This window comes from Maylandia zebra, linkage group LG14, assembly GCF_041146795.1.
Source record: "Maylandia zebra isolate NMK-2024a linkage group LG14, Mzebra_GT3a, whole genome shotgun sequence".
NCBI lineage: Eukaryota > Metazoa > Chordata > Actinopteri > Cichliformes > Cichlidae > Maylandia > Maylandia zebra.
In genome coordinates, this window is record NC_135180.1 from 11,550,262 (window position 1) to 11,577,528 (window position 27,267).

The 27,267-nt window shown below is 42.2% G+C and overlaps 1 protein-coding gene across 2 annotated transcripts in view; it reads left to right on the forward strand.

Moving 5' to 3' along the window:
* The first annotated feature begins 245 nt into the window (after positions 1–245).
* Positions 246–27,267, forward strand: part of ankrd13b (ankyrin repeat domain 13B) — a 45,810-nt gene continuing 18,788 nt past the window's right edge. The window contains exons 1-6 of one of the 2 annotated variants that reach the window (XM_076892198.1): positions 246–684; positions 787–932; positions 24,122–24,257; positions 25,208–25,332; positions 26,237–26,282; positions 26,520–26,663. In XM_076892198.1, the coding sequence (XP_076748313.1) occupies positions 825–932; positions 24,122–24,257; positions 25,208–25,332; positions 26,237–26,282; positions 26,520–26,663 (559 nt within the window). In that variant the 5' untranslated portion in view covers positions 246–684; positions 787–824. Of the gene's footprint in view, positions 933–24,121; positions 24,258–25,207; positions 25,333–26,236; positions 26,283–26,519; positions 26,664–27,267 lie in introns of both variants that reach the window. The other variant, XM_004567010.6, reaches the window with a different exon arrangement.

The following is a 27,267-nucleotide window of genomic DNA, read 5'->3' on the forward strand; positions in this document are numbered from 1 at the left end:
ATATAAGAAACACATTGCTCCATTTAAGCAGAAGTATCGCGATCACCCAACCTTCAATGGCTGAGCAGCTTTAGCAGTCAAATGAAACATTAAAGTGCTATTGATTTATTGGATTTATCTGTTTCATTTTTCTGTCGTGTCGACATGAAAATAATGCAGAATAAGAGTAGAGGAACTGAAAAAAATCAAGAAGGTAGGCTTTCATTTCAACTTTGATGAATTTTGTCTTTTGCTGTCATGTCGTGCGCTCCCCAGCCTTCTCCACAGTACGCCCACACCTCCTTTATAACACTCCTATGCTATGTGGGCCTGGTTCACTTTAAACGCATCATTTCGATTTCTTTTTTCTTTTTCACAAGGCATGTGTTTTATCAGAGCCCTGACAGCGGATTGGCTGAGTATGCGCCCATTTCATTGCAGCTTGTCAATGCATCTTTCTCAGTCACCACCGGATGGGAGGAGAGGAGGATAGACGCGTTAGAGTAGGCAGGGGAGAAAGAGAGCGAGGAAGAGAAAGCGAGAGGAGGAGGAACGGGTAGATAAGGAATAAAGGTGTAACCCAATCTACTGACACAATCAAGGGAGGGCTTTTTCCCCCCTTATCTTTATTTCTAAATGATTTCATGGGGCTTTGGCGTTTATTCTAAGCAGAGCGAGCAGGGAGCCATTCACTGTTTCTGACGCGTAAGGTTGCCCCTACACGCCTTTGGGCATCACCGCTGATGCAGGATGATAGGACTAATTGTATAGCGTAAATCTGTGACAAAGTATTCTTGCGATCCACAGTGAAGAAAGAGGAGGAGGAGGCAAACTATGATCCGAGGATGATTTCTGCTAAGAAAACTCCGGAGAAGAGTCGTTATCCTATCCACTATCTGGTGTGGCACAACAAACACCGACAACTGGAGAAGGAGCTTGCAAGGAACGAGCAGGTGAGACGGTGAGGGGGGTGGAAAGGCGATCAAACATATTTTTTTCGTTCCATATATAGAGCTATTTTACAGGCGATTATTAGGTATGTCGATCCATAGCTGTAGATAGTGGCGGAGAAGCTGCCATCCACGGACCACCTTATTCAAGAACCTTGCCGGTATTAACGCAGTTAATTGCTATAGGGTGGAGGGTGACACTTGTGGACCGTATCGTGCTCTCGAGTCTGTGATATTTTCTTATTGCCATTCATTTTGTAAACCACAGTGTGTCACAACAGGCTATACATGTCAGGTCTGTGCTGCGCATAGGTACCGGAAATACCCAGCCTCCCTGTAATGTAAATATGTATAGGAAGTTGTGTCAGGAGTTTATTCCTGAAAAAAAGGAAAATCAAAGTGAAACCTCATGGGGTTGAAATGTGTGTGTGTGTGTGTGTGTGTGTGTGTGTGTGTGTGTGTGTGTGTGTGTGTGTGTGTGTGTGTGTGTGTGTGTTTAAGCAGCTTTATTGTTATCTACTCAAAAGTGTAGGCTCTCCACCTTCCCACCAGCACCTAAACCCTTTGTGAGTGGGTGAGACAATGCAGATACTGTAGCATGTGGGCGAACAGTTGCCAGCGACCACAGTAAATACAGTAATAGAACCATTAAGATACACTATGGTCTCCAAATATGAGACATACAGTAATGGATGGATATTTGTCACAGCGGTAAAAAGGAAGGGACCAGATAACACGATAAGAATAACACGGTGTGTCATGTGAACAGATGCTTGTGAATTCAAACAAATACAGAGGAGAACTGCTTGCATCTTGCTCAAGCCATCATATTTCTACACGTGTGTGCACACATTTACGCACACTTGCCTACGCATGCACACCCTCACCTTCATGTGGTTATAAAATCATAACCTGGGGAGCCATTTCTTTAGACCAAAAATGGTCAGCTGTCAGTTCACCACAGTTCCCTGCATTTACAGTAACAGATTGTGGGAATGACATGTTACATTTAAATCCTCACCATAATAATAACTATTGCAAAACACATGGCACACCTCGCAGTTAAGAGGCTCTAAGAACAGACCTCTCATAGTCAAGTCAGGGCTAGAGGTGACATAGTCACTGCGTTTCATGCATAGAGGAGATGAAAATGAATCATGTGAGCTCTTGAGGCGGAGGAGACAAAAACTTTTCAAAACCTGGCTGCTGGCTGAGGGCTTAATTAAAACTGGAAGGGCACTCACTCTGAGAAAGCACTCTTCATTCTTAGTCAATGCACTATCTTGCAATTTTAAAGAATCTGCTCCAAAAATGTAACAGGCCGTCAATGCTCCACTTCTTATTATGACGATTATTCAAACTCTACAGAGAAAACATACCTAGCCAAACATGTGCAGTCGAGTAGGTGTTTACTCAAAAACTGGATTAGTTGCTAACCTGGGAGAGTGTCTCATATTTTCAAATGTCAAGATTTATACATTTAAAGCAAAGGTGTGCATCTTCAGTCAGTAGCTACACTTGCAGGGTCTCTTAAACAATGAAAGTGTCAGTGGGCCATTGATTGGTCGGTTTCACACTCAGAAATGCCCTAACAAATATTGGATGGATTGTATTGGATAGACTGCGTTACACGTAAGTGCAGAGCAGTTGTTCATGGTCCCCTGAAGATGAATCTCATTGCATTAAGTATTCCTGCTAACTGGGAAACGCTGGGAAATTTAAGGTGACGCAGTGAGAATCATTACAACAACCCAGTCGCGGGAAGGACTACAAACATTTTATCCATTTCCTGAAAGAGACACATCTGCCTTTCAAGCATCTCACTGTTGTAATGTATAATAATGGAATTTCTAATGGCCAATGTCAAGCAACACAGGTAGATGCTGACCTGCTCGCACCTTTTTATGAAAGTAGCTCGCTAATGATATACCTCTAGCTTGTAATTGTGTGGATGCTTTAAGCATCCACACTATTGAGTTCCTTCTTGGTGTTTCCGTACACTTTTCACCGTGGATCTACTTCCACAATTTTCAGCCGATTTTCACCGTTCAAATTTTAAACTATTCTGCTATTTCTGCTAATAACGGCTATGTCTTTTGGTATTTTTCACTATTATACTTTTTAAAATATTAAGCTTTTTTCCTTTAATTTGAAATGAATGGGAAACTTTGCAATTCTGCTAAAATTAACTTGTTTTTGAAACTTAACTACTTCCTCATATTTTCACGTAGAACAACCATTCAAACTTTAAAATGTTCTCAAATTATTGGGCTATTCAGGTATAAATCAGCTTTTTCAAATCTTTTACCGTTTTACTTTTATGCTTCTTAAAGTTTTGAGTTGCAAAATTGTGATTTCTCACAAAATACATGCGTTGTTATTGTTGCCACTGAAGGTTTCGCAGTCTTCTCTTCATGTCCGAACAACTTCTTGCTACTTGCTCAAATTTCACTCAACTTCCACAAATTATACATCAAAACGTAGGTATTTTTGCTGGCTTTCTGAAAATGTCACTATCATTGTTGTGGAATTTATAGAATTTTGGCAAATCTCCTCAGACCAACAGAAAGTCGGAAAACTCTCCATAGAAAGTCAATGGAGAGTTTGTTCAAAATCACCGCTTGATTTCTGTAATGAGAGGCATTTTCGAATTGTCATATCTCCTTAATCTCCTTTGTGCTAAACCAGAGTATTTGTGCTGAAACACAGTATTTCTGCCAAATGATAGTATTTGTGCTAAACCATAGTATTAATTTAAAATGACAATATTCATAGTTCATCACAGTGTCTCTGGTAAATCACAGTATTTCTGCTATGTTGTACTATTTTTCTAAATCATAGTGTTTCCGTAATGTTTAAGTATTTTTGGCTAAATATATTCTTTCTGTTATCTTATACTATCTTTCCTAAATTCTTGTATTTTTGAGAAGTTATCATGTTTCTGGTAAGTTACAATATTTCTGCTAAGTTCTGCTATGCTATTGTATTTCTGCCAAGTATTATGTTTCCTCTAAGATGTTGCAGTTCTGCTAAGTTATTCCATTTTAGCAAAGTTCCTTTGCTTCTGCAAAGTTTTTACAATTTCTGCAACTTTTCAGCTAGTTTTTGCATACAGCTTCAGCTTTAAAGCATCCACACTGCATTTTCGCAGGAAATGCAAATTTTTCTAGTTATTAACTGTCTTTGCATTACTTCTGTACTTTGTGCGTCCCTCCCTCGTGCCTATAATTCGGCAACAGTAGGCAGCTCGTATAGTTTATACCATATATTATTATTGTATTTATTTTGCCACCATCTAAGTGTGTTAATGAAGTATTAAATATTAACACATTACTTTACTGTAGCTAATATTTCACATCACGGTCAGTAAACAGAAACTTCTGGCCAGGTTTGGTTTACACAGGCTCAATAAATTTGCCCTCATAGCTCCATAGTAATTCATTTTTCAGGAACTCTTGTATCCATAAATATTTTATAATGCAAATTTTTATTCCTCTTCTGCTGTGCATTGGAACCTCCTACTTTTTTTCTTTTTAAACTAATCCAACCAGATCGTCTGCTACTTGTTTTTACTGCATTAGAGCAAACAAAGTGCTAAATGTGCAAATGAACTTTAGTAAATAAGCACAGCTGATCATCTTCCAGTTGCAAGTTATTTTTATTGCACTTTATTTCAGTTACAGTACACTGGGCAATGTCTACCAACTGTCATTATGCACCCTAGGTGTATATGAAATTTAAAACAGTGGTAAGATTACAGTCTGTTTTCTCTCCTTGCTTATATTAGAATATAACTTTAAAGATATTTCCAAGAACATAATGATTTTTTTCCCACATATTCCTTGCATTTTCCCTGCCAGCACCAGGTGTGTTTTCTCAGAGTCTAAAGCTCAACGTGTATGTGGTGACAGGTCGCAAACTACAGCAAAATGTCTCTTCATGTGATTGTATGCTCATGTGGATTATGTTATACAATCCTGCAAACCTTTTCCTCGTTTTATAAACCAATGTCAGCTTTAAGAATTAGCATTATATCCATGAACTCATTTGTGATGCATTACTTGGTATGCTTTATACAATCAACTCCTAGAACCCAGTTGCAGTACTTGTGTTGCCGCCTAAACTAGGACAGCCTGCATGCAGCAAGCTTGGACTCTCAGCTTCTAGCAGTCACAAACCTGTGAAACACTCAAGCGAGCACATTAGTGATGTTGATCTCAGGTGTCGGGAAGTATTCTAGATAGCTGTGGCACTTCCACGGGAGGGGACAAAACAGGACTTTTAAAAATTTTGTCTTTTTTTGTAATAACTGCAGACAGCGATGGAGGTTGAATACTTCAAGTTAACTTTATATTCATTTTTCCCAAACTTCTAAAATCCCTGCCTGAGTAAACTTGAGCCCAAGGTTGCCTAGTCTGTCCGAGACCTACTTGGCCTGCCCTGCTGCTCAAAAGCAGGACACTGTTTGAGATTTATTGGCGTGAACTTTGATTTCCATGCTCAGATATGGAATATTGCTGAAGTGAAAATCAAGGCCACTAACCTACTTTTGCTCACTGGCCTAGTGTGATAGTTTCCAGCTAGGGCAACCAAATGAGAGGAAACACAGAGGAGGAAACATAAGTGTTTGACCAAAAAAACAAAAAAAAAGTGTGAATGTAAAGATATAGGTAGTAGGTTAAATCTTGTATGCACTGCACTTTGGAGAGCAGATCTGCTGAAAACCAATTTTATACAGTAACTTTCTCACACTGTAGTAGCGGGCTCTAGCTGCAGTAAGCCACCAGAAATTGCCGGAATGATTGCGGATTTCAAGATTTGTGTGTGTGACATCAGACAGATAACAAAAAAATAATATACCTTGGTCAAACATGCATGATAAACCCAATGATTCTTAAGAGGCGTGCTAAAGAATATTAGAGGCATAAGCATATTCCCAGTTCTCATAGTGTCATATGAGAGGAATTAAAATGATACGGCCCAGATAACAAAGACAGTATTTTGCAGAACAGTGTAATATCACTGACCTCTGCGTTACACCTCAGTAATCTATGATCAGACTTATCATTTCGCCATGTGCATACATCAAATATCCGGCACTGATTCGGTCCACAGTCTTATTTCCTTCCTGTAATGCAGTGACTGGATGGTTTAACATGAAACTTAAGCTGTCTTTTTTTTCTTTCTTTTTTTTCTTAAATGGATTTTTTGCAAGACTTCCACTATTAGAGTGTAGCATGCATGTACAGGTATCGTTTGTGAGAAGATAACAGGTTAGGTAAGATTGGGAATGGTACAATAAATGCCAGCTGACCATGGATAAAACCACCAATAAAAAGAAGGAGATGGAAAATAAGAAGGAAAAACAAGCAGCGGTGGGTTACAAAAGAAAAAAAGAGAGGATGAGAGATCCTCGGGTGAGATTCTTAGCCGCTTTTTTACCACAGCTTTGAGTTAAGGAGTGCACTAACAGCCGGCTGGGTAACGAGAGGCGGAATTGGAAATCAAGGAGGCAAACACTGACAGTCTGAACCGAGGAGCGGAGGCACAAACAAGGTAATGACAGGAGTGAAGACAGAGAGCAGAGAAGTGAAGAGGAGGTGGGGAGGAAATAATGACAGACTTTGACCATGAGCAGACTCTGTTTGGGTTGTGCAGAAGCGCAGCGTAATTGAAAAAGAACAGGGCCATGTAAGGAGTGATGGTCTATCTTAGGACAAAGCCAGGAAATGACAGAAAGATTTCTCTGTTGCTGTTTCTTGTCTTCTCTGCACCTCTTTGCTTCCCCCCCCCCCCCCCCCCCCCCTCCTATCAGAGCTGGTTTGATTATGATGCCCTTGGCGAGGTACTAATGTTACATCAGTATTATAAAATCTTATGCCGGAGTGCTAGCTTGAGGGGAATGGAGCCATAAATTAAGGCTCTCGGGTTCATTGGCTTCACTATAGGCCGGAATCTTTATGCTGAGCAGCTGCTATCTGATCGCACCTGACTACGAGCACATACTTCTCTTCCTTCTTCCCAAGTCGCATTTCCCTCAATGTCTAAAGTTGTCTTTATCCTCTTTCCCGAGTGCTTTCCACCCCTCGTTATCTCCCAAGTATCCATCCATCAAACCCACCCTACCCTTTTTTCTTCTGTGTAATAAAAATCCAATTCCAGATTTCAGGGGCCACGTATGCTGGGTTGGGTCATACTTAGAATAGAATAGAATTCAACTTTATTGTCATTGCACATGCACAGGTACAGGGCAACGAAATGCAGTTTGCATCCATCCAGAAGTGCTTTAGTGATATAGATATATTACAATATATATTAGCAATAATATAGATATGTGAGTATATTACAGAAATGGGTCTATTATGGTATATTATAATGTACACGGTATGAAGTATGTTGTGAATATTCTATAACTATAAGTATGTACAGGCTGTAGTGAGTACAAGCTATGTACAGGCTATGAACAGGATATAAATATGAAAAACTATACAGAATATGAAATAAATAACTTTACAGAATCTGGGATATACAGCTATACAGAAATGGGAACTATGCAAGTTGTAAACAGTTGTAGGATTAAAGATTATCGAATGTACAGAATGATTATTTACACAGAGCTATACAGTAGTGCAGTTAAGATAAGTGAGGGTGTAGATAGTTTCTACAGAGGCTATATAAAGTGCTAGTGCTTGTGAGTGGTGGTTCAGTCCATGTTATTATTGTGTGTTTGAGGGTACAGTTGTCCATTGTGGGTGTGGGTATGTTCAGTCCATGTGTTAACGTGGGTCAGATGTCAGGAGGCAGAGTTCAGGAGTCTGACAGCTGTGGGGAAGAAGCTGTTCCGGTACCTGGTGGTCTTAGTCCGGAGGCTCCTGTGGCGCCTCCCAGAGGGCAGGAGGGTGAAGAGTCCATGTGATGGGTGACTGGGGTCTTTGATGATTTTCCCAGCCCTTTTCAGACACCGCTTCCTGTAGATGTCTTTTATGGCAGGAAGTGGTGCTCCGGCGATGCGCTGGGCAGTTTTCACGACCCTCTGCAACGCCTTCCGGTCCGAGGCAGAGCAGTTCCCGTACCAGACTGTTATACAGTTGGTCAGGATGCTCTCGATGGTGCAGCGATAGAAGTTCACCAGGGTGTCTGAGGACAGGTGGTTCTTCCTCAGAGTCCTCAAGAAGAAGAGGCGCTGGTGAGCCTTCTTGACCAGCTTGGAGCAGTTGGTCGTCCAGGTGAGATCCTCGGAGATGTGGACTCCCAGGAACTTGAAGCTGCTCACACGCTCCACAGCCGTCCCCTTAATGTGGATGGGTGGATGTGGGTCAGCATTCCTCCTGTAGTCCACGATGAGCTCCTTGGTCTTCTCGGTGTTAAGCAGCAGGTTGTTTCTGTCGCACCACTCAGCCAGACGATCCACCTCCTCCCTGTAGGCGGCCTCATCGTTGTCACTGATGAGGCCAATCACCGTGGTGTCATCTGCAAACTTAATGATGGTGTTGGAACCATCAGCAGGTCTGCAGTCGTGGGTGAAGAGGGAGTAGAGGAAAGGGCTCATCACACAGCCTTGTGGTACACCGGTGTTCATTGTGATGGTAGATGAGCAGCGGTTATCCAGCCGGACATGTTGGGGGCGGTTGGTCAGGAAGTCCAGTAACCATTTGCAGATGAGGGAACTGATACCCAGGTCTGCTGGTTAGGCTGCTGAAAGCTTTTAACAAATAGAGAGTGCAAAGAGAGTGTATTAGTGATAGACAATAAATACAATAAAACAAACTTTAGTTGTCTTTGTTAGGCAGACATGTAAAAGCAGGGCTTAATAATGCAGTACAGTTCAAAAAGACTTGAACCTCAGGAGGATGTTTTGATGCTTCTCTTGATTACTATTGTGAATCACCTCGAGAAATGGGAAAGCATTCCCTCTTCTGAATAGCTAAACCGCTTTTTTAATTATTTGTTTTATCATCACTCAGTGTCGACATTTTCTGGCTTTCGATAGGAAAACATTTAGGTGGCTCATGAGCCCACATGGGAAGGTGCTAGTTTTCTTTAGATTATTTTAAATACTATACTTTTTATGCGGTTATGTTCCACTTATGTTTTTGACAAGGCCAGTCTGAAATCTGAAAACAATTTGAGGACTTGTAAGAAAAGCAAATTGGAAAATTGGTGATTTGAATTGAATTATCAGGAATTTATGCTGCCAAGCTTCTAATGAAAATAAAACTGGCTGGAGAGCCTCATCAGCCTGCAACCTCCCCCGTTCAGTAATCCATCTGTCTAAGCAGCTACAACTGAGTGGCATCCAGTTTTTTAAGTACACCTATTAAGCTGCTCTTTAAGACAAATGTAGCAGCCAATCACATGGCAACAACTCAAAGCATTGAGATACAGTCAAGACAGCCTGATGAAGTTCAAAGGGAGGATCAGAAAAGAAAGGTGATTTAAGTCACTTTGAATGTTGTATGGTTGTTGATGCCAGACAGGTTGGTCTGAGTGGTTTAGAAACTGCTGATCTGCTGGGATTTTTCCCACACAACCATCTCTGTGGTTTACAGAGAATCCTCCAGTGAGTGTCAGTTCTTTGGGTGGAAATGTTTTATTATTGCCAGATGTCAGAGGAGAATGGTGAGAGTGCTTTGAGCTCATAGGACGGCAACAGTAACTTAAATAACTGCTCGTTATATCCAAGATATCCAGAAGAGCATCTCTGAATGCACATGTGGAGCCTTGAAGCAGATGAGCTACAGCAGCAGAAGGCCACACTGGGTGCTACTCCTGTCAACTAAGAACAGGAAACTGAGGGTACAGTTTCCTCAGGCCTTCCCTGGTCTGATGACTCTCGATTTCTGTTGCAACATTCAGATGGTCAGTATTTGGCGTAAACAACCCAAAATGATGTAATAGTGTGGAGGACATTTTCCTGGCATAATTTGGGCCTGTTAGCACCAACTGAGCACCAACACCACAACACCACAGCCTACCCGAGGACTGTTGCTGACCATATCCATCCCCTTATGACCACACTTTATCATCTCAAACTGGTTTCTTGAACATGACAACGAGTTCATTGTACAGTTACCAGATATCAGTCTAATAGAACACCTTTAGGATGTGGTGGAACAAATCTGCAGCAACTCTGTGTGCACGTTGTTGTATCTATGCCATTAAAATAAGGCAAAGGGGCTCCAGCCCAGTACTAGCAAGGTGTAGTGAAGCACGGTAGGAAAGAGAATATTAAGACTTAAGGCTGCTTTGTCAGTCAAATCCATGTTCCCCTCTGCACCTATACTTACTAGAAAAGCCCCCAGGAGAATTCCTGAAGATGCAATCACAACCTTCAAAGGAAAACTGGATAAAAATGTAACTTTATTTTTAGAGTTTAGACATATTTAGGGTTTTGCACTCTTTGATTATAATTTTTAGGTTAGGTCGAGAATTTAATTCTTCAAACAACCACCTTAAATTTGCTGTTTTCATTATGGAAGAGGTTACCATGGTAACCTGTTTCTCATAATAGTATAGTAAGGATTGTTTAATCATGGTTAGTATGTGGTGTTTTCTACAGAGTATCACAAACTGGGGCTAAACTCCCTTCTTTAAGTTTAGCTGCTGTCCCTCAAATAACTGGGCTTCCAAGATATTGTTAGCAATGGTGAAATTAGCTCTTAATTAAGCTAACAGCACACATTACATATTTGAAGAATTACAGTGTCCATACATATTTGTACACTGATGTGGTCCTGTTGGCTTCATCAGGTGATGGCCTCCAGCTCGCCTTGGAATGGTTCGCAGCCTTGTTTGAAGCAGTGGGAATCAGCACCTCCAAATCTGAGGCCATTGTCCTCAGCCGGAAAAGGGTGGAGTGCCCACTCCGGGTCAGGGACGAGACCCTGCCCAAGTGGAGGACTTTAAGTATCTAGGGGTCTTGCTCACGAGTGATGGGAGAAGGGAGCGGGAGATCGACAGACGGATTGGTGCAGCGACTGCAGTGATGCGGATGCTGTACCGGTGTGTTGTGTTGAAGAGAGAGCTGAGTGTAAAAGCAAAGCTCTCAATTTACGTCTACGTCCCTACCCTCACCTATGGCCACGAACTGTGGGTAGTGACCGAAAGAACGAGATCACGAATACAAGCATCGGAAATGGGTTTCCTCTGAAGGGTGGCTGGCCTCTCTCTTAGAGATAGGGTGAGAAGTTCATCCATTGAGGAGGGGCTCAGAGTAGAGCCGCTGCTCCTCCACATCGAAAGGAGACAGTTGAGGTGGTTTGGGGATCTGACAAGGATGCCCCCTGGGCGCCCCCTGGGTGAGGTTTTCCGGGCATGTCCCACCGGGAGGAGGCCCCGGGGCAGACCCAGGACACGCTGGAGAGATTATATCTCTCGGCTGGCCTGGGAACACCTTGGTGTTCCCCCAGATAAGCTGGAGGAGGTGGCTGGGGAGAGGGAGGTCTGGGCTTCTCTGCTTGGATACATATTTGGATAAATGTGTGTGAATGTGCTGTTAGAACGGCAAGAACGGCATGAACACAGGAGTCTCAGATTTCAGTGCACAACCATGAATATAAATGCAGTGATAGATGACAACACATCCAGACCTTCAGACTCCATTCCAAAGGTCTGGATGTGTTGTCATCCAGATGTGACACGTCCAGACTCGTCTCAGTAATTTCCAAATATGATTCAGGATACTGAACCAAATCAGAACCGTGACAGTGGCAAATCTAAATATATGGATTTGCTGTGCTGCTTTGCAGCTTGGTTTCGAGATGCATTGCTAATTATGCTGTTTTTCATCCATTTTAGCAAATCCAAGGCACTTGAATTTGACAGATGCTAATGAATGATGTACACAAACAACAATGACAAAAAAACAGCCCTTTGCTCTCAACATGAGCAAGAGCTCAGTGCAGCCGTCTCTTGCCACGCCACCAGGTTTACCTGACATTGCTGCATAATTCAAAAGCTGACACACACACACACACGTTCACCAAAGAAAGAAAGTGACAGCTGTGGCTGTTTCACTCCAGTAGGCGACATTATGTGATTATGTTCATTTATAGCATATGCACTGACGCTGCCATTCAAACAGAAGATTATGCCTGTGTCTTATGCAAACGCAGTGCTGTCCCTCCACACACGTGTACTTCCTGGTGTTTTGGTGACATGTGCTAGCTCAAACAAAAAGGTGTCAGCACCTTTAGATAACCATCACAGAGGCTTTGTATTTGCTCCTGTTGCCACGCTGGCAGGTCCACTGGCATCCCACACTGTTCGCGCTGTCTTGATTCCTGCCCCATGTCTTCCTGTCTGTCTGCAGATCTAACCTGTTGAGAGATTATAGCTGACAATGAACAGGCTAAGCTCAGTGAAACAGAGAAACATTAGATATGCTGAAAAGTAGGTCACCGTCTTCACTTGATGATTTGGTCTTACTTCCACTGTTAGAATTCACGGCATGCGCCTGCACAAGTAGAAATGAAATGCAACTGTTTTTTTTAGAAGAGTGTGAGACTTCTGTAGAGGTTTTGTTGTTCTGCGGGGAGCCCTCTTCACCGGTCGTTTTACTCGTCGTGTCACCTGTGACGCAGGTTTTGTACTGTCTCTTTTATTTATTTTGGAAGCATTGCTATGATGAGACTAAATCAGGGTTTTGTGGGAGTGTAGCGTTTCTCTGAGCCTCCTCTGGATTGAGAATCGCAGAGGCGAGAAAGAGGGCAAGGGGAGGAAAAGTTATTTTTACACTCCTTTTTCCCTTTCCCACCCTCTGTTCCTATGCGCCCCGTGCACAAACATTTGAGAGGGCTGCTGTTTGTGAATATGCACACTTTGTATGTGTGTGTGTGTGTGTGTGTGGTGTTTGCATGAAAGATTGATGTTAGCCTAAGTACCTGCCAAGCTGCGTCAGGCCAGGCACACATGGAACGAGGGAGAGAGGGGGAGAAAAGAGAGTAGTGAGAGAAGGAGCAGATGCCACAGACAGAGATGCCTATCAATAATGCAACTTCCACTGAGCTCTCTGTTGATGGGAGGGCAGGAACAAATGAAAAAGAAGGGGTTAGAGGGGAAAGCACAAAAGAGTATAGTTTGGTTATAAAGAGCAGATATGGGTTAAGGAGCAAGAAAGAGAGAAGGAAAAAATCAAAACAGGCAAATAATCAGTGGATGATGCAAAAGATTAAATAGAAAAAATGGAAAAACAGATCTGCAACAAAGAGTAAAAAAAAGAAGGCATACACAGATGTTAAGAAAATAAAGGCATGGAAGAAAAATCTACACTGGCTCAAAATTGTATGCAAAGACATGCGGAGCTGCCAAAACCAGAGTCCCTACATCTCATTACAAATGTATGAAGTTTTCATCTGTCAACAGTGCCATCGTAATGAGATGATTGTCTTCTCATAATGAAATCAAACGGTTTGACATGGCGCTGATGATGACACTTCCTTCTTTTCTAAAAGACCAGGATCTTAGAAAGTGCACATGAGGAATATTGCAAAAGTGACAGGTTACACGGTAGTTCCCAGAGGAAGTGAGACTGGATCTCTCTATGCAAATAACCACATGCGTGTTTCTTCGGTAGCAGCAGTAGTAGATTTTTCAAGATACACCTGATATGGACAATTAATCAGTAATCTTTATTTGGTTGCATTTTATTTTATGATACAACTTTCGCATCTGTACGGTAAAAAACCTGGTGTGGCCCTCTTTTTCCTTCAGAACTACCTTAATTCTTTGTGACATAGATTGAACAAAGTGATGGAAATCCTCCTCAGAAACTATAGTCTATACTATGATGATAGCATGACACAGTTCCTGCACATTGGCAAGGAGCACATCCATGATATGAATCTCCTAATGGTGCTTTATTGGACTGGGATCTGGTGACTGTGATACTTGGGTACAGTGAACTCAGTGTAATGTTCGATAAACCAGTTTGAGATGATTTGAGCTTTGTGACTTGGTGCATACTGTCATCATAAAGGGATGGGCATGTTCAGCAACAATCCTCACGTAGGCTGTTTCTTTTTTAAATGATGTTCACTTGGTACTAATGGACCCAAAGTGTTCATTAGAAAATATCCCCCACATTATGTTTACACCAAATTAAGACCCTACCATCAGAATGTTGCAGCAGAAATCGTGAGTCATCAAACCAGGCAAGTTGTTTCCCATTTTTGTTCAACTTTGGTGAGTCTGTGCAAACTGTAGGCTCAATTTCCTGTTTTTAGCTGACAGAGTGGCACCCGGTGTTGTGGTGGTCACAATTGAGAGCAATTCTTCAGATTAGCAATAGGTGGATCTCAGCTTTCCAATTTCAATTAAAGTCAAAAACACAAAAATTACAGGAGAGGAGCAAAGTTCTATGGCAGCTGTTTTATTGAACAGTGCAGCTCAGCAAAACAGAAGGAAAAGCAAAGCTCCCCTAGGGTGTTCGCCGTAAGCGCATGCAGGTAGGGACCAACCCCACGGACAGACAGCAGAAAAAAGCCCTGAGGGCTTTCCCAGGCCCCCTTTTAAAGGTACCAGTAGTCCCACCTCCTGCTGCTGAGTAACTTTCCCACGAGCCCAGGAACAGCAGGTGCAGGGTCAAGTACGGGCCAGAGTTCAGGCAGGGCTCTGGCTGAGGGCCCGGCCCAAAGTGACACCCCTAGGTTAACCCTTTGCTTTGCCTTCTGACAATAGGTCACAACATGGTCAAAGGTCACACATTAGTACAGCAAATAGCATAGTTTTTGTGATAATCTTGTGATATTCATGTGAATAATACTTGACCTAACTACATCAAATATATGAGTTAAATGCATTACATAAAAATAAACACTCCAGTGTAGGTTTATAGTGTGTGTGTGTACATGACAGTGATCTCATTATGTTGTTTTCAGTATCTCTGATACCATGTAACATTTATTGTGTGCGTGTGTGTGTGTGTGTCACCGTGTGCCTAAAACTCTACATGAAAGTTACAGTATATATATATTCAGATAGATATATAGGTACAAATCCACCACATTAGATATATAGGTATACATGTCATACAAAAATCCACTACAGTGTGGTCTTCTGCGGCTGTAGAGATGCTCTTCTGTATACTTTGGTTATAACAAGTTATTTGAATTACTGTTGTCTTCCTATCAGTTCGAACCAGTCTGGTCATTGACCTCTGACCTCTGGTATCAACGAGGCATGAAGCTCTGTATACCCTAGAGATGGTTGTGTGGGAAAATCCCCAAAGACCAACAGTTAATGACTTTCTCAGATCCATCTGTCTGGCACCAGCGACCATGCTGGTTAGGTGTATCTGGAAAAGTGACCATGAATGTGGCAGTAGACAACTTATCTTAACCTTGTAATAACCGACAGGTCACAGGTCATAGGGGAAGTTTTAGGTTTAAGGTCAAGTTTCAGTATTTGAGAAAGTAGATGTTACCTTTACCTTGAAGTCTCGTATATTTATTTTGGCATTACATTCCCGACTGATGATGACAGAGGCAGAAAACCATGACTAGGCTAGATAAACCAGATCTTTTGTAACAGCTTACAAAAGCAGCTGAAGCAAAAATAAGACTCAAAGTAAAAATGGTATATATGCTAGAGAACTAATAAGGAAAATGGGAGCAAGTAGACAGGAAGGATGGGATGATGGGGATGGTAGGATCATTAGTGTTACTACAGTACAGAAAGCATGGCCTGGTTGTGCAGAAATTATATATTTGAAGAGCACGACAGAGGAAAAGCAGTGAACGTATGAACCAAGCAAAGTTGCGTCAGAACATGGCTGCATTTGGACACTCCGTCGTTCACTTTTCAGCACACACAAATAAAGCTGACTGCTCACTTACCTCCACCATTTATAGACTCTCCACCCCTCACAAACCCCCTCTGTCCTCCAGATTCAATGAATTTCTATAAGCTGACATTTGCTTTGCTTGTTTGGCTAGCCCTCAAAAGAGAAAACGTTTTCATTTTAATTTTAGTAATTTAAGCCTTTATTATTGATAGCTGATTGGCCTTTAGTGTCCTGCTGCTGACTCTTTTCACAGAAAGCTTTTTGGCAGGGAAACCACAGGTTGTTCGAATCACTTTAAATATGGCTGCATTTCCATTTCATGTCAGTTAGCTCCAGTGTCTTTATTATGCATGCTGTCTCGCTGTAAAGGCTTCCTACTCATGTTCCATGTCAACATACTGTGACAGCTTACTGTCTCGGGCGATCGTGGCTCAAGAGTTGGGAGTTCGCCTTGTAATCGGAAGGTTGCCGGTTCAAGCCCTGGCTTGGATAGTCTCGGTTGTTGTGTCCTTGGGCAAGACACTTCACCCGTTGCCTACTGGTGGTGGTCAGAGGGCCTGGTGGCGCCAGTGTCCGGCAGCCTCGCCTCTGTCAGTGTGCCCCAGGGTGGCTGTGGCTACACTGTAGCTGCCATCACCTGTGTGTGGATGACTGGTTGTGTAAAGTGCTTTGGGGTCCTTAGGGACTAGAAAAGCTTATTTAGTACAGTCTTACCTTTAGTCAACTGAGAAATTTTTGCGCCAAGCACCTTCATCGCTAACTTTACATGACCACGATATACCATCCATTGTGATTTTGTTATGACGAGTGGAAGCTCAGAGATTAGTAGGGATGACATAATGTCCCTACTGTAACTACGGAATCACACAAGTCAAACAAGAGCAATTAGACTGCCCTGTGTGTGTGTGTGTGTGTGTGTGTGTGTGTGTGTGTGTGTGTGTGTGTGTGTGTGTCTGTGTGTTTGCACTCAAGAAAGAAAAGCCCATTAGTAGTAAACAACTATTTTCTCTTGAGAATTCCTAGTTTGTAAATGGGGAGAGGAAATGTTGTTCATCATGATTTAGCTCAGACTGTGTGTGTGTGTGTGTGTGTGTGTGTGTGTGTGTGTGTGTGTGTGTGTGTGTGTGTGTGTGTGTGTGTGTGTGTGTGTGTGCGTGCGTCTTTTGTTTTTCAGCTGAACATTGTTCACATGTGAATGAGTAAGTATGTCAGTAAGTCTGCAGGTCAGCATGTCGTCGTGGGAGGACATTAGCTCTAAGTGGACTTAAGTGTTGCTCCAAGTTTTGTGTGTGTGTGTGTGTGTGTGTGTGTGTGTCTGTGTCTGTGTATGGACTCACTCAGTGGATATCTTTGTGTCACTGCTACTTGTCTACGTATGGCTCCTGTCTTCTATCACTGATGTTTTCTACTGTCACGATCATTACTTTAAACTCACAGTTTGAATTATAGCTCTGTTTGCTCTGCTAACTCCGAGCACTGTCTGTCACAATTTGTTCCTATCTCTGCTACTTCTGATGCAAATTGGGCCAAATGAGCTGCAGCAAATCTCTGCTGCTACAGTATGACACTGACGCTGTTTTCTCGTACCGCTTGAAGGTGTCATCACAACAAATGTCTCACATATTGAGTCGTGTTGTGTCGAAGATTTGACAGGGGTTAAGTGTCGCGTTGCTCGCGTTACTTAGAAATTAAGGAGAGCTGATGATAAGCTGTTTCAGTCGATCTGTAATGGGGGGAGCATGGCCCTTTTAAATATATGTTTGGCTTTTAGAAAGTCGATAAAAAACAAGCAGTTAAGATGCAGAGAAACCCTTTGGTGAGAATATGTGTGTGGCAGCAAGTTTATTATGCTCTCAGTCTTAACTTATAAGGTGCAAAAATAACAATAAGGCTAACTATTAAACACTAAGAGGCTGATGTGCTCTGATTGCAGGGATTTGTCACGCTCACTCAGACTGACTTCCAATTACCAACATAATGGGTTTTGCACATAATACTGTGTGCCTAGTATAATGCATCACAGAGAAGTGCTATAGGAAAACAAATGGAAAGGAGGGCGCTCGAGTGTAGTTTCATATCCACCTATCCATCTATCCAATTCAGTTCAATTTAATTCAATTCAATTCAGTTCAATTCTTTGTCCCACAAATCAGTTTAGCAGCATGGGTGACCAATGACAATATACAGGGGGACATATACCCATCCATCCATCCAATCCAGCCAAGTGGTGTAATCTCTTTAACCTGCCCTGGGTCTACCCCAGGACCGCCAAGAAAAACTAGGTGAGTTGCTATTCTGATGGCCTCTATTAGGGGAAAAGAATCGAGGCACAGAGCATAAGAGCCTCATCATGGCACAGACACTTGGAGGAGTGGTTAGTCAGCGTGAGCCTGGTGCCTGAGCCTTTACCCATGGGGCCTGGAAGGGCTCAGCCCAAATAGCCTTGAGTAGACCACCCTCATGTGTATCCGCCACCTGGAGGAGGAGCCAGAGACACTCCAATGTGCGTCTGTGTGTGTCAGCCAAAAGCAGAGGCTTTGGCCAACTTATCTTTGGCTGCCAAAATTGCCTTAAGGGGCATATATTCTTCTTCTCTCTTAGGAGAAAGGAATTATCTACATGAAAGTTCAGCGCTTTGTCCTGCTGTTTCTCTGTAATCCTATTATGTATTGTGTGCACTGCTTTTTGGCTGCATCCTGCACTCTCTGACCTGTCTCTTTCTAAATTCCCCTGTTCGCCTGTAATCACCCCCACTGGCATCCTTCCCTGACTTTATTTACCACTGTTTCTGTCACCTTCCACCTTGCCAAATGTTTCAGTTTATCCTCTCCCTTATTAGCACCCTTTCTTTCTCCCCCACGTCTCTCCCTTGGTCTCTCTTTCTGCCTCTGTGCTGCATTTCAGCTGTTGTTCAGCTCTTGTATCCAGAGTAAATTAAATCAAGTAGAGCTATAAAATAAGCTTAAACTGATAATCACCAAAATTACACGGGGACACTTAAAGGGAGAGCAGGTGTGAGACAGTAAAAGGGTCTTATGAAAACAAAATGAAGACGTTAGTAGCCCCCACCCCCCTTCCCTTCTTTCATTTATCTCATTTTCTCTAACATCATCTGGTTCTTGTCTCTGACTTTTTGTCTATTTTATGTGCTCACAAAAATATGTGTTGTTTCTTTCAAAAAAAGAAAAAAAAAATCCATTTTAGGAGGTTGGTTTTCACACAAATCATCTTTTATTTTGTTTCTCTTTCTTCTTTGTGTTTACATGACAGAAGCCTGACTTCAGACCGTTCTGTGACTTTGACTGCTCTTCACGTTTATGCTGCACGAGCTCTCTACAGTTTCCCATAACACCGTGCTTGTGCTCGACATGCACACAGATGCACGGCATGGAAAATGGCTGCATTTGCATGATGCACAGTTCGTTATTCAGCACACGCAAAAACAAAGCTGACTGCTCTCTTTTTTCCGCCATGTTTTTCTGTGATAATCCACCCCTCGCACGCTTCCTATATTCTCCAGCCTACACAGCTCCTGAGGGACTCCCTCATGTTGTTGTCTCCCTCCTAACGCTCGTTCCCCTCCTGTTCTCCAGTCCTCACCTCCTCCCGCGTCTTCGTTTGGTGTCACCGTAACTCGCGAGAGCCGTCATTACTCTTTCTTTCTCTTCAGCTCGCTCCCTGTCCTCCCCTGTCTTAGTTAAAGTTTTGCCGACAGGCTTTCTCTTGCTACAGAAATTTCTCTGCCCACGTTATTTGTGTCCTTCTCTTTATCTCCCACTCTTTCTCTACTGAGTTGCTTTTGGAAGAGCTGTGGAGAGCGCATAGAGCTGTTAAGCAAAGATGTAGAGATCGCGCAGATAGACCACCCATTAACAGGCTGAAGCCATGGTATCATATTCTTATTATTGAGTTATGCTTTACTAAACTCAATCCAGCACATAACAAAACCATTTTAAAAGCATGTAATTACACTTGTCTTTTTTTTTTTACTTGTTGGCGACTTTGTGTCTCTTGCTATCTCCCCCGCCCCTCCACATTTGTGTTTGCAGGTTTTCTTCATTTCCCTTGCAAATAGGACAAACAGAGAGCCGCAGTAACTGATTGCTAATGTAACCACTGACTTCCCATCTAAGCTCACAGTGTGCGTTTCTCAGAAACTGCAGTTAGACTGTGTTGGACTTCCTTTGGATCATATTCTATTCTGACATCATCCATCAAGTGCAGTATCAATGGCAGCTTCCTCATTCATTGCTCAAAAAATTTCCTTGAACACATTTACTCTTTCCACTGCTCTAGATTAGTAAGTGTCTTGAACTATCCTAGGTTTGATCTGCACAGCGTCACAGTATTACTATTACATATAATTACACCATAACAACAACACTCACTATTTTTTTTTTTTTTTATTCCTGGAAAGATTTTTTTTCATAGCCTCTTTAATGTCTTTATGAAAGTGCTGATTCCAAGACATGCTGCTCTTACGTCCAAGAGTAATCCTTAATTAAAATTCAAGCTCACAGCAGACTGCCTGAACTGACCTTGGATCTGCCAAGGCCGTGGATAAATGGGGCATCAGCAGCTCTGTTTAATTAGGTGGCAGATCTAAGATCAGTGCGGTAAAAACTGCTGAAGGAGTAACACTGTAAGAAAAAAGGGGGATGTTCTATGAGAGGGACGGACAGTTTCCTCCAGAGCAGTAGATATAAATGTAAAACTCTGTGTTTGTGACAGCTTACCTTCCTGGGTGTAAAAAATAAATAAGTGGATAAATAAAAACTTTGGGATTTACCACTGTGGGATGTTCCACGTTTGCAAATTATGTGCAAATATTTAACAGTGGGAAATACTAAACCCTGTAGGTAACACTGAGAGGCTGCAGCTTTTAGTAAACTCAGAGGAAAGACTCCTACTTACAGCTGCAAGCAACAAACCAGGATTATGATACACTCATCTCTATTCATCTAACTTCTGTGATGCTCTAATGTTATTCTTTATTGATAAAATTCATAAAATACACTTAGACCTGGACCCTAATGCTCAATGTAGCTTCTCTGTCCTAACTTCTCCCCCTTCTCACTTCCTCTCTGTTTTTCAACTTCCATCCTTAGCTGATATTGCTGATCTCATCCATAAATCAAAGCCTTCTACCTGCCAGCTCGATCCTATCCCCACTGTCCTCGTCAAAGCCTGCTTACTCCCTCTCCTTCCCCTCATATCTGCTATTATTCACTCTTCACTCACCACTGGAACTGTTCCTGCTTCCTTCAAAGTTGCTGCTATTACCCCAATTCTGAAAAAAACTGGTCTAGATCCCAACAACTTTAATAATTTTCGTCCTATCTCCAATCTACCATTTCTCTCAAAAATCCTTGAAAAAATAGTTGCTTCACAAGTCCATCTTCACCTAACTGATAATAACCTTTACGAACAGTTCCAGTCTGGCTTTCGTCCTCTACATAGCACTGAAACTGCTCTTATAAAAATAACAAACAACCTTCTTATAGCAGCTGATTCTGGTCTCCTCTCCATCCTTATCCTTCTTGATCTGAGTGCAGCTTTTGACACCATCTCTCATCCCATTCTCCTTAGCAGATTAGCTTCTATTGGTCTCTCTCACACTCCACTAGCCTGGTTTAAATCATACCTATCTGACCGCACTCAGTTCATTCAATTAAAATCCTTCACCTCTCAGCTTTCTCCTTTATCCACTGGGGTGCCCCAGGGATCTGTCCTCGGGCCCCTTCTTTTCATCATCTACCTTCTTCCACTCGGACATATTTTTCGTAAATATAATATTCAGTTCCACTGCTACGCCGATGACACCCAGCTCTATCTCTCTACCAAACCTGACTCTACTCTTCCTCCACCCTCCCTCATCCTCTGTCTAGCTGAACTTAATTCTTGGTTCTCCTCCAACTTTCTTAAACTCAACAGCAATAAATCGGAACTTCTTCTGGTTGGCACTAAACGACTGCTATCCAGAATTAACAATTTCTCTCTCACCATCAATAACTCGCTGGTCCCTATCTCTCCCTCTGTGAAAAGCTTGGGTGTCATTCTCGATAGCACATTATCCTTTAACTCACATATCAACAATATTACACGTGCAGCATATTTCCAACTCCGTAACATTAATCGCCTCCGCCCCTTCCTCACACCTCACGCCACTTCCATTCTCATCCATAATCTTGTTATCTCTAGAATTGACTACTGCAACTCATTATTATTTGGCCTTACACAAAAATCTATCAACAAGCTCCAACGTGTCCAGAACTCTGCTGCCCGTATTATTACTAGGACTTCTTCTACCCACCACATCTCCCCAATCCTGAAGCAACTTCACTGGCTCCCGGTCAAATTTCGCATCCATTTTAAAATAATTCTGTATACATTCAAGGCTATTCATTCTCTCTCTCCACCGTACCTCTCTGACTTATTACAGATGAAGCTCCCATCCCGCTGCCTCAGATCTTCATCTTCTCTTTCTCTCTCTGTTCCCTCTGCTCGTCTGATCACAATGGGAGGGAGGGCCTTTAGCTGCTCTGCCCCTCGACTTTGGAATTCCCTACCCCTGGACCTCAGAAATATTAGTTCATTCTCTCTTTTTAAGTCCACCCTCAAAACTCATCTGTTTAAAATTGCCTATTCTTAAATTTCTGTATGTTTTAACTTTTATCTTCTATTTTTATCATTGTGTATATTTCCAGTTTTTATCTGTTGTACAGTGTCCTTGGGTGCTTTGAAAGGCGCTATTTAAATAAAATGTATTATTATTATTATTATTATTATTACTTAATGTCATTTATACCCCTAGACAGGCCTGTTAGTGTACCTCCAGCACACACACATTATCAAAAGATAAGTAATGGCAACCCCGATCTACTCACAGAGTAGTAGCTACTTTTACCAAACTAACAAATATTAAAACTAAGCATATTACTTTTTCAAGTTCACAAACTCTTTTCATTTTTTTGTTTCAAAACTCTGTTTTTTATTTTTATTTTAGTTAATTTAAATGTTTTTTCACATCTAGTTGACCTCTGACCTTGACCCCAAGGTTAGAGGTCGAGTATTCTGAAAATCTTGTGAATGCTAAAACTTGAGAACAAAGCGATGAAGGATTTTTAAACTGATACCATCTTCCAGGAGGCTGAGGGGTAACCTTTTCTACTCCTAACACTTGTCAAGAAAGCCATAAATGTGTGGGGATTTTTTTATTATTATTATTTCAAAGGCAGAGCTCATTTGGAAGAACTGAACATGATTTATCAAAGTATAGAGTCTAGATTCTGGTGGTCAAGACTTGTACGAGGATGGCCAGCATGAGAAGATGGGGAGGAGGTGGGCTGAACAAATGACAGTCTGAAAGACAAAATGATAGAAGAGAGGCAGATTGAGTCAAAGGAGGCAGGGAAAAAATGATTAAGCCAAAGGGGAAGGAGAAGTGATGTAAATAACCTATCACCCGGAACACAGATGGGTGTATTTAGGCACAAGGCTTGTTTCGGGACTTGATAAAGCAGGTAACACTTCCTACTTCTTACTCCAGGAACACTTTATTTGTTTGTTTGAAAGCTGTACCAAATAGCAGAGGCTGCAGCGAGCTAGCCTTGTGAGCATCTAAAACTGGCAGTTGCTTTCTACCACACTTTTCACATTTGAGGGCTTTAAAAGCCTCCTGCCTTTTAATTTTCTGTATCAAAGCACTGGTATGATTGATGTGAAAAGATTAACACTAATGTAGTATGGCTGCCTAATGAGGCCTTGTTGACATGCTTCTAAATTCAGAGTGGAGAGCTGAGAGCTGAAGTGTAGCCTCAAGCTGTAAAAGCTTACTAAGAAAAAAAAAGTGTATTTTTGGTGACAAAGAGGCTGTAGGTTATATATTTTTGCTTAATTGCACAGCAGGTTGAAAAGAGACGCTTATTTCTGTTACCTGCCCACATGTTTTTTTTTTTCACCAAGACTCATACTGGAACACTCTCTGAAACTTTATTTTTCAAGTGTTCAGGAGCAGCAGACAGTATAACACATAAAATGTTGTGTGATACGTGTGTTTGTGGCTGTGTTTGTGTGTCCAGAGGCCTGTTTAACAAAGCAGGTAGTACACTCTATGTTTACCCAAACCCAACACATCCAGCCCAGAAAATAAGTGGAGTACAGAAGTGTAGTGCCCAGCCATGTAGGAGTGGTGACAGATCAATTAGCACCTGTCTCTCCCCGCATCTTTCTGCTGCTACCGGCACAGTTGTGTCTCTATTATATGTTTTTCTGTTGCCACTCCTCTATCTGAGCCACAAGAGCATTACATTGATACACAAGTAACCCCAATTCCTACTCAAATAGATCCTTCTTAATTTATACATTTAGGATTTTAACATCTTCCTCCGCCTTCTATTTTTGCATCCAGACCGATTTAGAGTCTCTGGACCCTCGCGGTCGTACTCCTCTTCACCTCGCTGTCACGCTGGGCCACCTGGACTGCGCCAGGGTCCTGCTGCAGCACGGCGCTGACGTTAGCAAGGAGAACCGCAACGGATGGACAGGTGAGTGAGTGCACATGCTGTGTGGAGTTTATTTGTGGTAATGCGAGCAGTGCACAGCATGCATAAGCTGTATCTGGAGGGTGGTGGTACATTTTGGAAACTTAGTGACCTTATAATACATTTTATCGTACATCTTTGTACACCTTTTTTGTTTGGAAAATGAAAACCAAAATCTCATCTCTGCTGGCACATTTAAAATTTGGTTTTGTGCTCTTGCAGTGGGAAGATAATGGAGTTTGAAATCAGTTCTTTTTTGTAACTTTTATTTTTCCATTTGTGCCCAAAATATGATCTCACCTTAAGTTTCTTGTTTTTGCTGTCATCTCCTCTCTTTTTTGTGGCTTTTCTCCCCTGACGTTGATGATTTAAGTGCAGTGCACTGAATCTAAGTTATTTCAATGAATCAATAGTTGAAAAATACTGAGTCCATATATTTTGTTTACCTTTACCTGCTCACTTACCCTCACAGTGGTAGCCCTGTCAAGAGTAAGTTTCACGCATACCACACTAGTAAAACTGCTTCTTCTTTTTTTTTTTTACATTAGGCCAGAAAATAGAGCTGCTCTTCTAGTTGTAAATGTGAAACTAATGCTACCAAGAGCAGTTCTCCATTGCATTATTTGCCTGGCTGTGTGAAACAAAGGAAGACGTTATATCAGCATGCTAACCAAACAAGCATCATGCCTGTGTGATCGTTGCATCTTTAAAATGTCACACAAATACACACACCAGATAATATAGCGTGTGTGTGATAGTTCAACTCACAAAGTGTGCTGTTCAAGTGTAAGGACAGCTGATCAATGATGGGTGAGACGCAGTAATTGGTGGTTCCAGCTTCTCCTTTGGCCCACTTCAGTTTTGGCAGTTCTCGCTGCCCCCTTTAAATTGTTCATGTACATAAATTTTAGATGAAGCCTGAGTGACTGGTTCTGTTTTACTCTCCCTCTCAGTTCTTCAGGAGGCGGTGAGTACCAGAGATCCGGAGCTGGTGCGTCTCGTGCTTCGTTACCGTGACTACCAGAGGACTGCCAAGAGACTGGCGGGCATCCCCGTCCTGCTGGAGCGACTGCGCCAAGTGCGATTTCACACAAGCACCCATAAGCACACACACGCGCTGTAGTGCACAGGTTCATGAAATAAGTGTGCAAGCCATGTGGGTGATAAATATGGAAGCTATAAATGCATTTGAAATGTAAATAAGTCTTTTTCAAATTTACATGCAAATTTGCTTTTCCCACGAGATCCTTTCTGAAGGTATTAATAGCTTTCTTTAACAAGGGCGATACACTCAAAGGATATGTCTCCATGTTGCAAAGCGCTCTCTCCCTCTAATCTGACTCATAGCTGTTCCCTAAGGACCTCAGGATTGCCCTGTTTGAAGGCAAAAAAGCAGTGATGGACATGCCGAGGCTGCCCGTACAGGAGGTTAATGGTTAGAAGCCTGCAGCAGCAGATTGTGTTGGAGCTGTTGCACAAAACAGTGACAGCGATGCAGGGATGTGCCTCCAAACTGTCTGACTTCCTGTGTATCTGCTCCTGCCGGCTCCCTGATACACACAACACCCTCACACTGTGAAAACAGCAAGGAGCACTGGCACTCAAACGCACTCGCACACGAACCCGCGAGCGTTACACACATCTCATCCTTCTTCATCTGCCGCTGCTCTCACCCACATTATTGTCCTCTCCATCCCTCCATCCATCACTTCTATTATTAACACACACACACACATATGCAGACATTTCCAGTTTCCAGTCCCATCATCTTTGGCACAGACATCCCTGCTGCATTTATTTGCTTTACTTCTTTTTTTCTCTCCTCCTGCACATCGGTATTCTCCTCCCTCTGTCTGTTAATCTTTAACTTCATCACTCTCCACAACTCTCCCTCCGTATCTTCCTCTTTATCGATGCTCAGTGTTTTCTCATTTTTATTCCTTTCTCTGTCTGTCTCTGCTCTCCTCCTCCACCCTAAGCAGGCCCAAGACTTCTATGTGGAGATGAAATGGGAGTTTACCAGCTGGGGTGAGTCCAGTCCTTGTGTCCAGTGATCCAGTAAAAGCCAGTACCAACCAGTCAGATCTATTAATTTTATCTGCCTCTTAGGCTAAAGACACCTGTTTTCAGTTGCATGTCAGAAAAGCATTTGTATTGTATGTGTAGGTTAGAATGGCTTAAATTTAAAAAATTCAAATGCAAAAAAGAAAACTGAGACCTAGCTCAGCATGGTTTGAGTCAAAGAGTGTCTGTATTCGTCCTTAGTGCCCCTGGTGTCTCGCATCTGCCCCAGTGACACATACAGAGTTTGGAAGAGTGGTCAGTGTCTCCGTGTTGACACCACCCTGATGGGATTTGAACAGATGACCTGGCAGAGAGGAAACCGGAGCTTCATTTTCAAGGGACAGGGTGAGAGTTTGAGCTCGACTGGCTCGCTCTGTGTGAGGTGCACGCAGTGTGTCAAAATGCATTCAAAGAAAACCACACTGACTAGTGCTGATATTTAAAAATGGAGGTGAAAGACAGATGAAACTGGGCGACGTGAGAACAACAAAAGCACAATTCAATTAGCATTTTTCTTTCGTTGCGTTTTTGCTGAGAATTATTTGCACAAGTGAAACAAACACGGTTTAATATCAAAATGAGTAGAGCGCAAAGCTAGCTGTTTCCTCCTGTTTTTGTGCTAAGCTAAGCCAACTCGCTGCTTCCTGTGGCTTTATTGATCACAAAGGCATGAAGCTGGTATTGATTTCAAATGATTCTCATAAACCAAGACGATAACTGTGTTTCCTAAATTTATCTCCAATATGTATCCTTTAAATCTCCCGTAGTGGGAAGTAGAGATGGGGGATCGATCCAATAATCGATCGTGTGTTTACCAGCGTTGGTAATGGTATGTAGCACAGTAGGATTGATACTTATTTCTATCCTCCAAGTTCAGTACGTAGCTCACTGAACTGTTGATGATGATTTAGCTCATAAATCATGACACACTGGTCTCCCCTTCATGAGC